General features: G+C 35.9%; 1 protein-coding gene across 1 annotated transcript in view; it reads right to left on the bottom strand.

Moving 5' to 3' along the window:
- SYT10 (synaptotagmin 10) overlaps positions 1-13,978 on the bottom strand; it is a 64,059-nt gene that overhangs the window by 21,981 nt on the left and 28,100 nt on the right. Inside the window, exon 3 of the mRNA XM_010954099.3 lies at positions 10,109-10,676. Coding sequence (XP_010952401.1) covers positions 10,109-10,676 — 568 coding nt within the window. The remainder of the gene's footprint in view (positions 1-10,108; positions 10,677-13,978) is intronic.

A 13,978-nucleotide genomic window follows, 5' to 3' on the forward strand; every position in this document is an offset into this window, starting at 1 on the left:
TGGCCTGGAGACCAACAAAGAAAGGTCAGAAAAGGCAGGAATTTCCAGTGTCCGAATGCAACCTTTTGCTCACTATGCCCTCATATCAATAAAATTAGCCTTGCAGGTCAGAAGTACCCATCATGCACGGACGCCATGACACCTCCGATCCAGACTAAATAAGGACAAAAACCCCTCCTCCTTTTGGGGAGGTGGAGTTGGGATGATGATCAGGGAATATGACCCCAAACCCTCTCCTCCCCAATGAATATTCTACCCATTCGGTTTTACACCCTATATAACTAACTTGCCAAAAAAACTGAGGACAGCCGCTCAGCTGAGCCTGCCCGCTCTCCCCTTGAGAGCGTACTGTCCATCCCTTAACAAATCCTCACTTTACTTTTTTAAACACTACGTCTTGTCTCTGAATTCTTTCTGGGATGGGACAAGAACCTGGAACACCGGTTGCATCCACCGGCAACACAGTGAAGGTTGGGGAAGCAGCAGCCGGAGGTGGGGTTCTATCACAGAACCTAGTTGCCTTTCTGGATTTTTACATCACAGTTTCATTACTGATTCTTTCCCACCATCTCCACTTGAAGACAGAGAAGATGCTCACCTGGTGTCCTTCAGCAGGACCTGCTTGTATTTTTATAAGAAGGAAGGAGTGTATTTTCTATTAAACATATAATATTAAGCACTGTGTTCTTGGCCATGGCACAAAGACAAGCTGAAACTGCTGAAGCCAGGGCAGAAATGGGCAGAGAGCATGGCAGTGTCAGACGGGACAACTGCAAACCCACTGGGAATTAAGTGGGGCTTAATGGCCACAACCCAGAGCTATTACTGCCAGAGATACTGTTTAATAGTGCCTGTGTTTCTTCTCAGTGGGAGAATAATTTTCAGCCCTCATTCCAGTGGGCAATAACTCTGCTGGGCACGATGGCTTGGTTCTTACCCTCTCCCTCATAGCTACCGGGAGTCAAGAAGTGTGCAGGTTGTAGAGACAGAGATGAGGCCTTAAAACAGCCTTTCCTGGATTTAACAGAGCAAGTCTTCTAACGACCTACATTCTAAGGACCTTGAAGCAAAGAGGGGATGGCCTGGTGTAGGCACTGGGACAAGAGGAACTTGGGACACAATAAGAAGATACAAATTTGGTAAGAACGCATCCCTTCATCATACTGGCTAACAGATCTCATGAGCTCCTTGCTAAGACAAACTGGAGACTTATTCTCAAATCTTCATCACCATTTACAGAGAGGGGCATAGAAACTTGTGTGGTAAACTGTATACAGCTGTCCGGAGTATCTGATGCTTTTAAACATCATTACAAAATTCCTAATTGAAGGACTCCCTCTCAGTACTGCTGCACCTAGACACTTGAGCTGAATGAACTTGGCTTTGTTTATTTTAAAGAATAAGACATTGGTTTACTTGGTTTCATCCCTCCCCCCCGAAGTCTCTTCTCCACACAGTAGCAAGAAATCTTATTGATAATAAATGAGGCCACAGCTCACTTCTGACCAAAAGCCATGCGTAGTCTCCCGTGCCACTCAGAATAAAATTCAAAGTTCTTCCCAAGACCTAAAGGTTGTGGGTGATCTGGCTCTTTGATCTCATCTCCTAACCTCTCATCCGACCGCCCTGTGAAGAGTGGCCCCACCTCACTGCCATTCTCATCCCTCACCTGCCTCGGGTTTCACAGAGCCCTTCCATTCACTGGACACACGACATATTTCTTTCATTATTATCTGTCTCCTTTTTCTACAAAGTAGGTCTTATTAAATTGGGAACATTTTATGTCCTAAAACATCCAGAAGAGTTTCTGGTAAATAGGAGAACGAGATAGAAATAGGCTGAATTGACAGATTTAAGATCTTTTTTTCTATAAGTGGGCACAGCAGGTAACCAGCCTGTTACAAAATGTTCTCTTGGTCATTATTTTTCTCTGGATGAGCAATATATATCATGCTTGCTTCTCGGTAAATAATCAGATTATAAACTAAAACATCTGCAATCTACTTGGTACAACAGCCTGTTTGGACATAATTTTCTCCTTCTGGTTATCTAAGTGCTTCTGTAGACTGGTTTTAAGGTGCCTGCACTTATGAAGCATCCGTTTACTTACTGTGGGCGTGAGATTGTGCACAGAATATAGAAAACTTAAAAGCACTCCAAAAGTATTAAGAACATTGGTATTCAGTTAGTGAGATCCATGGTTTAGTGAATTAAATTAAAAAGACTTAATGCCATGTATGCCACAGCACAGCCTTTTAAAACATTGTCATGTTTTATTCAATTTCAAGATTGAGGATAAGAGTAAACACTAAGTATATCACATTCATGGAGAGGCTGTGGAGAAAAGGGAACCCTCCTGCACTGCTGGTGGGAATGCAGTTTGGTGCAGCCACTGTGGAAAACAATATGGAGATTCCTCAAAAGACTAGGAATAGACTTACCAGATGACCTAGGAATCCTGCTCCTGGTCATATATCCAGAAGGAACCCTACTTCAAAATGACACCTGCACCCCAATGTTCATAGCAAAACTATTTACAATAGCCAAGACATGGAAACAGCCTAAAGTCCATCAACAGATGACTGGATAAAGAAGATGTGGTACATTTATACAATGGAATACTACTCAGCCATAAAAAGCCGACAACATAATGCCATTTGCAGCAACATGGATGCTCCTGGAGAATGTCATTCTAAGTGAAGTAAGCCAGAAAGAGAAAGAAAAATACCATATGAGATCACTCATATGTGGAATCTAAAAAAAAAAAAATACATAAATCATAAATACAAAACAAAAACAGACTCACAGACATAGAATACAAACTTATGGTTGCCAAGGGGAAGGGGGGGAGGAAGGGACAGACTGGAAGTTCAAAATTTGTAGATACTGACAGGCATATGCAGAATAGATAAACAAGATTATACTTTATAGCACAGAGAAACATATACAAGATCTTGTGGTAGCTCACAGCGAAAAAACATGTGACAATGAATATATGTGTGTTCATGTATAACTGAAAAATTGTGCTCTACATTGGAATTTGACACAGCATTGTAAAAAGACTATACCTTAATAAAAAAAGTTTAAATAAAACAAAAAAACAAACAAAAAAGTATATTGCATTCATTTTTTCTAATTGTGAGGGCAATACATTAAGAAATATTAAAGTAAGAAATTTAAGACATGGAAGGAACTGGATACTAGCAATCAAGTGGATAACAAATATCCACTTTGTAAGATGTTGAGGATAACTAACACTTAGCAACCTTAAGTTTTACAAGAACTGCACATTTATTATCTTATTTTATTTTCAAAATATTCATGTGGGTTGATATTATTATAAACTTCTTTTTATGGATGTGGAAAGAAGTTCAGAAATGTTAAGCAATTTACCCAAAGTGAAATGGTCAGATGGTTATACATCCAGGATTCTGATTAAAGGACACTCTGAGTTCCTGCGGTCTTCTGCTTTCCTCTGTGACTTTCCCCCGTGGAAATAATGCTTCACATTTTACTAGCCAGAAGAACAAACTCAAAATTGTTTTCATGGCCTCAGATTTCAGAGCTAGCAAATGAAGTACTATATATCTTTGAATTTTTTAATTAGAAAATCAGTTACCTGAATTATAGGAAACTATTTAACGCAGTTTATTATACAGGAAGAGAATATTTTGAATGTTCACATTTAAATTCAACTGTATATTCTTTTCGCTATGTAAGAGAATGTTAATAATTAAACTAGTTAAATGTAAGAGAGAAAGAGACAATTTTAACTCAACGCTACCTTTAGAATTATACTAAATTCCTAAAGCTTGCAACAAACCCACGTACATGGCTAGACCATCATGGGGATAAAAGGCTTCTCCTTTGTCTCCCACAACCTGCAAGCATTACAATGCAGAGAGGCACAAATGGTACAATCAAATTATGCCTCCAATATGGATTTTTTACCAATTACATTTAAGAAAGAAAAATGGCCTAGAACTCTGATTCTGACTGCTCTTTTTTGAATAAGGCCAGAGGAGTCATTGTTTAGTTCTTCATGCATTTTGATAAACATTATTAGCAAAATAAATGTGACAGGATTATACATTTTAAAGGCCTTATGTATATATTTCTTCATAAGTATCATATTAAAAATTTCTTTAATTCAATTTGTGTAGTATTTTGAGATTTTAATTCTGTAAACCAAAAGTGAACTTCCATGTTAAAAAATTGAATTCTTTTCATTTCTTTTTCATATGTTTCAAGCCTGGTAACAATCTAACATAATTCAGGGCAAACAACACTTAAATAAGAGTTAATTAAAGATTTAGAATCTAGTTTTCGACCTTCTATTAATCAGCTGTGGGAATTTAAGTGATTTTCTTAATATCAATGGACCTCCATTTGCTAAACTATGAAGTCAAAGGATCACTTGAACTCTCTACCAATTCTAAAATAAGATCTAGACTCTCAAAATCCTACTTAGAACATACCCATGAACTTTTAACTTAATATTAAAAGACTTCTGACCTATTATAAGTAAGTCTCACGTACTTTACTCTGAGAGCAAGATCTCAGGTCATTATCTAAGACTTACTGATTTTACTTATATATATAATTCTCCCAACTTAGGTATTTTATTAAAAAGCAACAAATTAAAGAATTAAGAAATGCAGGAAGCATGTATACTTACAAAGGGGAAAGAATTGTGTAACTGAAGAATGATGGACAAAAATTAAAATCTGCTTTCTAAATTTACTCTCATAATTAATGGTCACAAAAATCATCACTGTCAAGAAAAAGTTAAATCATTTTCAGTAGCTTCTACTTAAAAAGTAAGGACATGTATAGCTTTTCATGTGTTTCTATTTTATATTTCTAAAGTAAGAAATTGGGCACATAAATACATGTTTTGAAGCCTATAAAATTACCATAAATAGACTTATTTTTCCAGACTATTCTAAATACATCATGTATTATGTTTGCTGAAACCTTGATTTTAAGAAGCAGAAATTCAGATGTTTTCAGGTGGGATGAAATGTGAAATTCCACTGGAAGGAGGTTCTCATTCTCTGTGTAAAAAAAGATGAGAAGCTTTTAACAATGTCATGGTTCTTTCTGTGGATGAAAACTTTGTCTTATTATCCAGTATTTAAAGGACTAATTTAGCTTCCCTAAAGGTAATAAACACACCAAACATCCTAGGACGTGGCATGGTCCAAGGAGGTTACAGCAAATTAACCTGTTTGTAATCAGGAATCTTGTTCTTTCTTAGTGGTGTCAGGCGGGGATATAGGAAGAAACAGATGGCACACACAAATTAGAGTAATTCCAGAGGGCTTAATGGGGAGACTGTCTACAGACGTGTGAGCAGGAAGCAGGGAAACCACAAAAACGCTGGTAACAGCACAAGGGCTGTAATGACCGCTAGGCCTGAAAGGGCAAGAGGGGGGACAGCTGAATTCAGAGAGAAGTGGCAAGAAGAAAAGCTTGCTCTGAGAGGAACTGTACCCTCAGGGGAAGGACACAGCCAGCTTGAGGAAGACCTAAAGAGAACACCCATCCGTGTGTCATTCTCGTCCTGCCCTGACATCTCTTGCCAGAACTCAGAGAGCAGAGTTTGTGGACCAAAAGGCCAGCCTCTTGAGGCACCAAACAGGGTGAGGAGCAGTGGAAAGTGGAAATCCTCACCATGATGATAGGATATAGCCATTTTTAGCACCATGATCTTCATTCCCATTTAGTATGTCAGCTACATTAACAACCAGATCCATGGCCCAGCGATAACATTCTGCAAACACTTCTTGGCAGCTAATGTACATGAAGCATTTACAAATGCCTGGTTCCATCATAAGCACTTATCTTATTTAGTGTAGTCAACAAACTATGGTTCACCTTCTCATAATCCCCATTTAGCAGATAAGATAATTAAGGCTCAGAGAGATTTAGTAACTTGCCCAAAGACATAACAGATAAGTGACCCAGCAAGGATGCTATACCGTATTATACAGGAAGAAAATCCATTTACTAAGGCTAGAGCTTCTGCCAGATGAGCAAGGAAATGCTGGATTCCTCTCTGGGGTCGGAGGTGCAGTGACCACCAGTGTTTAAGTCCCGCTGGGACTCTTCCCAGCCCAAGCCTGCTCCAGCTCCAGCCACAGCCAACCCCCAAGGTGACATCGGGTGCAGCATCCCTCAAGGACGGCCCCCAGCCTAGCCTGATCAGCTTCAGTTGCCCCACAGGGGCAGCCCCAGGCACAGCACTACCCAGAAGCTGCCCCGGCCCGCGCTGCTCCAGCTTCAGCCAGCCTGTCAGAACCACTAGGCACAGCCATTCACACTGATGGAGCCACGCAGGACCACCCCATCCAGACCAGAGAGAGTTAGCTATTTCGCCTAATTCATAGAAACAGAAAACAGAAGTCAAACAAAATAAGACACGAGGAGGATGTTCTAAACAAATAGATTCAAACATGTATAATGATGGACTTCTTGAAAAAAATTAATTTAAAGTTTGAATAATATTATTCTCACGTATTTAAAAATAAAATGTATCTAAAGCAGTATGTTACAAATCCTTCCTTTTCCACATTCATCTAGTTTCTACCATTTTTGCCAACAACTATTATTAAATCTTTGTGTGCCTTTACATAGACTATTTTTGCATATATAACTGAATATGAATCTGTATTTTTCCTTCCTATTGCAGAAGTAGTGGCAAAGGTTACACACTATCCTTCAATGTGGTTTGTCCCTAAGTTGGGAATATTTTTATGTTAGTGCAAGAGCTGATTGGCTTGCCTTATCCATAATATATAGTGGGATAAACTTTAATGTGAAAATTTATTTTTCGCACAGGATAAAGACACACCTTTATTGTTTTCTTTGTCATTCAAATTGAAATTAAAAAAAAACTTGCTAATTCCTGATTAAAATATTAATATTTCTTATATAGAAATAATTTATTAGTGGTGAAATTATGAATACATAATTTGTGACTCTTGTTTCAACTTGATAGGATTTTTAATAATAAATTTTAAATATTACTGGTTTATTTTACATATGAATTTGTGCTATACATTGAATAATCGTTTAAGTTTTTGTCTACAGAAAGTAGTCAAAATTAACAAATATAACCAAGCATATCAATAGGACACATCATTGTATTTATTGTTTTTTTTCTTCTGGGAGGTGTGTACTAACACACATTCTTTCACTTAGGACCTTACACGAAAATATGCTAAGTCATTTCTTCAACAAGTATCTAGTGAGGGCACATGACTACATTAATTTCTATTTCTTTCCCTTCTCCTTCTTTCTAGAAAACTCTGTGATTTCTGTGTGAAATCGTTTAAAATTAAAAATGTGAGTAGGAGAAGAAAGCTTTTAAGCAAATTTCAACTCACATCACTTTTCTTATTTTATTGATCTGAAAATATAAAATTGTTTAATGATTTTTCAAAAGCTGAAGGGACGTTTAAATTAAACACTACATTAACCATAAAGATGATAGTAGTGTATACTGTGAACTGGGATCCCACAGTCAAGAAATCTAGGTTTCATGACAATCTTCTCAACAAAAAAGCCACAAGCATTTCTGGAACAGTGTGTGGGTCAGTGTTCCAGCTAAAGAGAAACACTATTTGACTAGAATAATTTAATCATACATTTTATTATCCGCATACTTCTTTTTATATCCAGAATACTGAAATGAAAATGTCTATAGCTGGGGAGGCAAAATAAATGCATCTCTAAGGATGGCTACGTCCTAACCTCCAGATCTGAATATGGTTCCTACATGCCAAAAGGGACTTGGCAGACGTGATTAAGATTATAAGCCAAAATTGACACAACATTGTAAACGGACTATACTTCAATTAAAAAAAAAAGATTATAAACCATGAGATGGGGAGAATATCCTTGCTTGCTCACATAGGCTCACCCAAAACCAAAGAATACCAGTGGCCTCTAAAATCTGAAAAGGCAGGGGAACAGATCACCCCTAGACCAGAGCCTCCAGATCGGAACACAGACCAGCCAGCACTTCGGTTTTCGGCCAATTAACACCTATGTTGGACTTCTTTTTTTTTTTTTTTTAACATTTTTTATTGAGTTATAGTCATTTTACAATGTTGTGTCAATTTCCAGTGTAGAGCACAATTTTTCAGTCATACATGAACATACATATATTCATTGTCGCTTAGGTTGGACTTCTAACCTACAGAAGTATGAGATGATAAATTTGCATTATTTTAAGACACAAAACTTGTAACTTTTACAGCAGAAATAGAAAATAAATACATTAAGCACATAGGAGAGTTGAAAATAAAATTGAGGGGTGTATTAATATTTACCAAAAAAAAAAAACCAGGTATGCTCTATTAGCAGTCAAAAATTGAAAATTCCATGAGTAATTCTTACTGTTTTTTTAAGGACCAGTATGGAACAGAGAAATTTATTAATGTAATAAAAAAAATCCACTGTTAATCACCTGTAAAATTATGCCAATTTTTAGTCCTCGTTTGGTGGTTACTTACCTCTGAACCCAAATATATGAATAGAACATGTGTCAAAACAATTTTTATGGTAATGTTTGTTGCATCCCTAATACTTAGAGTATGCCAAACACATAGGAGGCAATTAGCAAATGTTTGTTGAATGAATAAAAGGAGGTATAATATAAGACTGGAGAATCAAGAGAAATAGCCTAATAATTAATTATTATCTGCATTTGTAGAATTCTAAAAGGTGTCATATATTTAAAACAGTAAAATGCACTCCTTATCCTTGTAGGAATATGTTATAAGGTGAAAAACAATATGAAATCAAAAGAACTCCAATGTGCCTTTGAAATATGGTCCAGTTTGTTCCCTAATAAATTATCAGTGTAGACCATGAAATAAAAACCCTAGAACTAAAAATGTTTTGATGATGTAATGCAATAAACTGACAATATAATTTTTAATTTAATGTATCCATATACTTTATAATGGAAATATAATGACTCCAAATACTGACTGTACTTAGTAAAATATTGATGAGAAAAATACAAAAGGAGCTATTTTGAATTAAGAAAATAATTCTTGTTTTTAATAATCCCTGTCTCTGTCCAGACTTCAACATCTCAAGCTTATAAATTGTGGTAAACCTTAGACAAAAGATGGTAAATACACAGACAACCTCATGGTAGAAAATTAAGTGCTTTCATTTAAAAACTAACAAATGAAAACAGTTTAGCAGCCTAACCTCCCAAGAAACCCGTTCCCTAATTCTGCTTCTCTAATTCTATTCTAGACAAAATCATCTTGAATAAAAATATTTATGTAAAAAAAAAAACACAACAGTGTTTAGTATAATAAAATTTATGCCCAATTTAAATGTCAAAAATAAAAAAATGGTTAGGTTAATGGATCATATATTTAAACATTATGTACCAAAACAAATAAAGCATGAAAAAAATCAGTGTGAAAAAACTTAAACTTAGTTTGATCTGAATTATTTTAAAACAGTCATAGAAAAAAGCTGGAAAGCGATACGCCAAGATTTTACGTATAAGTCATGGCATGGTAAGATTATTTTATACTTTTTATTCTGCTTTTCAAATTTTTAATATTAAATTATTTAATAATCAGAAAAGGCATCTTGTAATGAAAAAGAATCACTTCCTGATCATTTAGCAGTTCAAACTGTATCCATTCCACAAAAGCTACTGAAGGAACGGTCTGTTTTAGACCAAATCAAGGACTTTTCCAAAGAGCAGCAAGTACATCTTAGGTTTGATCTGAGGAACAAACTCATCTTAAATAATAAAAGTCAGTAATAACTGTGAGGAAATTAAGTGCTGAGAATAGGTTACGGATCAGTATTTCACAAGAGAAAAGGCCTACTGTTTTTGGTAAATTACAAAAGCTGTGGTTTTTTTTAAATTTATTTACACAATCACTAATGTTACCCACATAGTGCTAAGTGCCAGGCTAATTATGTATGTACATGATCATATACTCCATTTGCAGGTCTTCAGGGCATAAACTCCCTAACTTGGTAGAAATAATCTGGGTAATAATTAGTTTTATATCACTGCAGGTCAAACAAAAGGCAATACATTGGTGGAATTATAACTTACCGTGGTGGCACAATGGATATCTTTCCACATCGTGGCTTCCCTGGAGAGATCAGAGGCTTCGAACAAATTGTCAAGAATCGCTTCCCCAATCATGTCATGTCTAGAAAATCGGTCAAAATCATATATACTGAAATGTAGTTTTCGGTTGCTTAATTGATCATATGCTACAGGAAACTGAAAAGTTTCGTCAAATAGAGGATTTAAAGTCTTTCTGTGCACACGGGTCTGAAATTTCTTTTTCCTGTCTGGAAGAAGATACATCTTCACGTAAGGGTCAGATGTTCCTGCGAAGTCTTTAGCAGGGAGATCTAGGGCTTTGACAATTTTAACAACTAGAAGTTCATTTTCATAATCGTACTGGAGGGTGAAGTTAAGCTTCCCACAGATTTTGATATCTTCCTTCCTGTCGTCCTCAGAGTCGACTGATTTCTGTTTGTAGAGCTCTGGTTTTATCCTCCCAATGCTGGTGGTGGTTTCTCCTTTTTGTAAGACGGGTTCCGTGCCCATGCCAAAATCGACGCTGGAGACCTGCATTTGCCTTGGGAGGTGTCTTCTGAAGGAATTGTGGCTGCACACACGCACACACACACAAAATCATTTAGGTGGGTCATTCTGATGACAGTGTCCCACAGTGGCATGTAAACTCCCCTACACCCAGGATAATGAAAGCGTTATATCCACAGAAGTAAACAGGTGAACACACACACACACACACACGTAAGCAAACAGCTGCTTTTGAAAAACCAGAAATGCAATATTCAAAAGAAAAGTCTCCTAAAACTATAGAAACACTTAAAGCACAAAAATTTACATTTTTATGACTTTTTGGAATTTTTACTTACCATCATAAGCACATAATTAAATACAATTGTAAAGAAAGATGGGTACCAAAAAAGTTCAGTGTTCCACAAACTATTATCAATGTTACCGATTTTCTGGAATGTTTATCTAGATGTAAATATTATATAGACAAATCATTCAGATGGCTGATTTCTTTTCATCTGGATATTTTGGTCTCATGAATTTCACGTTTTAGTGATGACAGTATTAAAAAGAATGTATCAGAAGTCCATATTCCTATACTATATTAATTATTTCAAATACCTAAGATAACTAAATGAATGTTTACTTTTCAAAAGGACATATAGTTACAATAGTCAAAACAAGTACATTTTCCTTTTTTCAACATGGAATGGGCTTCAGAAACTCTTAAAGATTAAAAAAAATGTAGAATTTTGGAATTTGGGGCTAAATAATTGTTCTTAAAATTCAAACTGAATTTCCCATTCAGTTACTATTTATCCCGCCAACATGTCCAGAACACTAGCTATCAGCTTACTAATGTCTTGTAAATGTGGCTCACATTAAGATCTGCTTCTCTTACACCTTCTCCATGATTTCTAGTGAGAGCTAGGTCAACTAACATGTCTCCTAAGGCCTGGTCCCAGATCTTTTGTTCTTTTCTCAATCACTCCGTCAGACTAAGAATCAATTTGGGGGCTAGAGTTATTGTCTTGCATCTGATGATTCTTTAGATATGTCTCAGGCAGACAAAATTCTAGTTCTATGTATCTTTGTCTTCAGTTTCAAACCAGTTCTGTCTTCCACGATCTCTGACAATAAATAGTGCTAATGCTTTTATCAGTCGCTTGTGCTTGGAAGCCTGTGGTATGTTTTGGATCACCTCCCCTTCAGTCTATGGGATTTACTCGATTTTCTAAGACCTCTTGATTTTTGCTTTGCGACATCTCATATACTTGTCCATTCTGCTCCATTCCCATCACTACTTGGTCCAGATCCTCTTCAGTCATACTCTGCTTTCTACAGTAGACCTGCAGCTTGATTTTCCTTCTTTCAGCTTTCTCTGATACTCAGTATCTCTCTAGCACCTACATCAAAACATTTACTCACTTATGTTGTCTGTTGCATTAAGTCTGTATCTTTTTATAGCGTTAATATTGAGGACTTTGCTTACTTAATATTTGCCTCACCGGTATACACAGAAGGACTGATTTAAGAGGAGCAGAAAACGAGTCCGTACCCAGAAGTGAGCTACCTGGGCACAATCTCGTTTGGGAAGTGGTCAGAGGAACTGAGGATGTTGAACCTGGACGGGAAAGGAAGAAGCAGAGGCAAGAGTAACAGTGAGATGGACACTAACTGTTGTCTAATAGCTGAAGGACTTTCAGGACAGAATTAATAAGAACTCATGGAATTTACATAGATAGACTTCAATTCAACATAATGAAATGTTTAAAAATGTCTAGAGATCTCCAACGTGGTGAAGCAATAAACTCCCCCAACAAGAAATGTAGAAACAAAGGTCAGATGTTGAAGGGAAAAAATTTCTGCCTTGATGCTAGACCACAGTGTTTTCTAACACTTACTTTCTGTAATTTTAGCTATCTAAATATTCAATATCATTACTATGTATATTAATGAAATGAAATTTTAAATATCAGAATTTTAAACTGAGGTGTTCCAAATTCACTCTCTTACACTTAGCTTACTTTCTATAAACTGGACTGAAACCCTGAACAATTATTTAAACATTGTAACGAATACTTGGAGCTATACTGAAATTAATTCAACCTTCCTATGGTCTCCTTTTATACAAATAAAGAAGATGAAATAAAGTGATCTGTGAAAATACCAGCAATGCTTTGCCTGCTACCGTGTTATTTACAGACTTAGCTCAAAAAATTTTTTTTAAATAGACATATCACCACCTGAAAGAGAGGCCTTCAGTGTGCTGTCATAAAGACTTATATGGAAGAAGGGAGAAGGCTGAAGGAAAAATAATATTCTAGCATCAGATAAGAGTTAGGATAGGAGAAAATACTACCCAATGACAATTAGGGATGAAATAAAAGTTGAATAATAAAAGCCCCCAAAATGAAAGAAATCTACCATATAAAATTTTCTCAATAAAAAAATTAAGTCTGACCTGGCTTTTCAGATTTTGCCTAAAGGCCAACACACTGAGTGCTTACTCTGTGGCAGGAACACTGTAAATTCTTTATCAGCTTCCTATGAGGTATTTACCACTATGTTTCCCATTTTACAAATGAGGATACTGAAGCACGAGACGTAAATTGCTTAAAGTCACACAGTAGGCAGGTTCTAAAACTAAAATATGACCAATCTGATCAAGGCAGTCTGGGTCCAGTGGCCACAATCTGTGCCACCATGCTATGCGGTTAAAGTAGTGATTATTCCATTCAATTAAATTATTTAAAAATTAACTCCAAGTAGCTATAGAAGATACTTTAAAATTATTTATATATGCTTTGATATAAAATTTTCCACTTAAACATTATATGTAATATAATTATGTAATCCACTAAGATCCAAAGTTTACTTGGTTGAAATAACTTCAGATATGTTTCCAGATTTTTTTTTTTTAACTTCTTTGGCAAGTTACCATAAATTGAAAGGGAACAAAGATGTTTACTTTGCAGGTAAAATTATATCAGACATGTACAATACTTTTCTCATGGCAATAGTTTTTCTTTTATAAGAAATAACATGTTTTGAAAATACCAAGTAGCAAGGTGAAACTCATTAGGCAATTTTTGCTGTATTGTTTGTCAAAATGATTAAGTTAAAAAATTTTGATCATAATTGAAAAATATTTCTATATAAAGAAACAAACTAGGGCTACTCCGTCTCAGGTTAGGGAATTAGCTCCTAATTAAATCCATAGGGAATTTAAGACCCAATATTTTAGTTTCAGTGTCTAAGTGAGTATATATGCAGAAGTCGTTACTAACTTAAAGCTTAAAATGATCTTTTTCCTTAGACTGATCTTCAGATTGATCCCACTTTAATGGGTTGAATGTGCTCTGAATCTATCCCAGATACACAAGA

The sequence above is a fragment of the Camelus bactrianus genome, chromosome 34 (genome assembly GCF_048773025.1).
Source record: "Camelus bactrianus isolate YW-2024 breed Bactrian camel chromosome 34, ASM4877302v1, whole genome shotgun sequence".
In the NCBI taxonomy this organism is placed as follows: Eukaryota; Metazoa; Chordata; class Mammalia; order Artiodactyla; family Camelidae; genus Camelus; species Camelus bactrianus.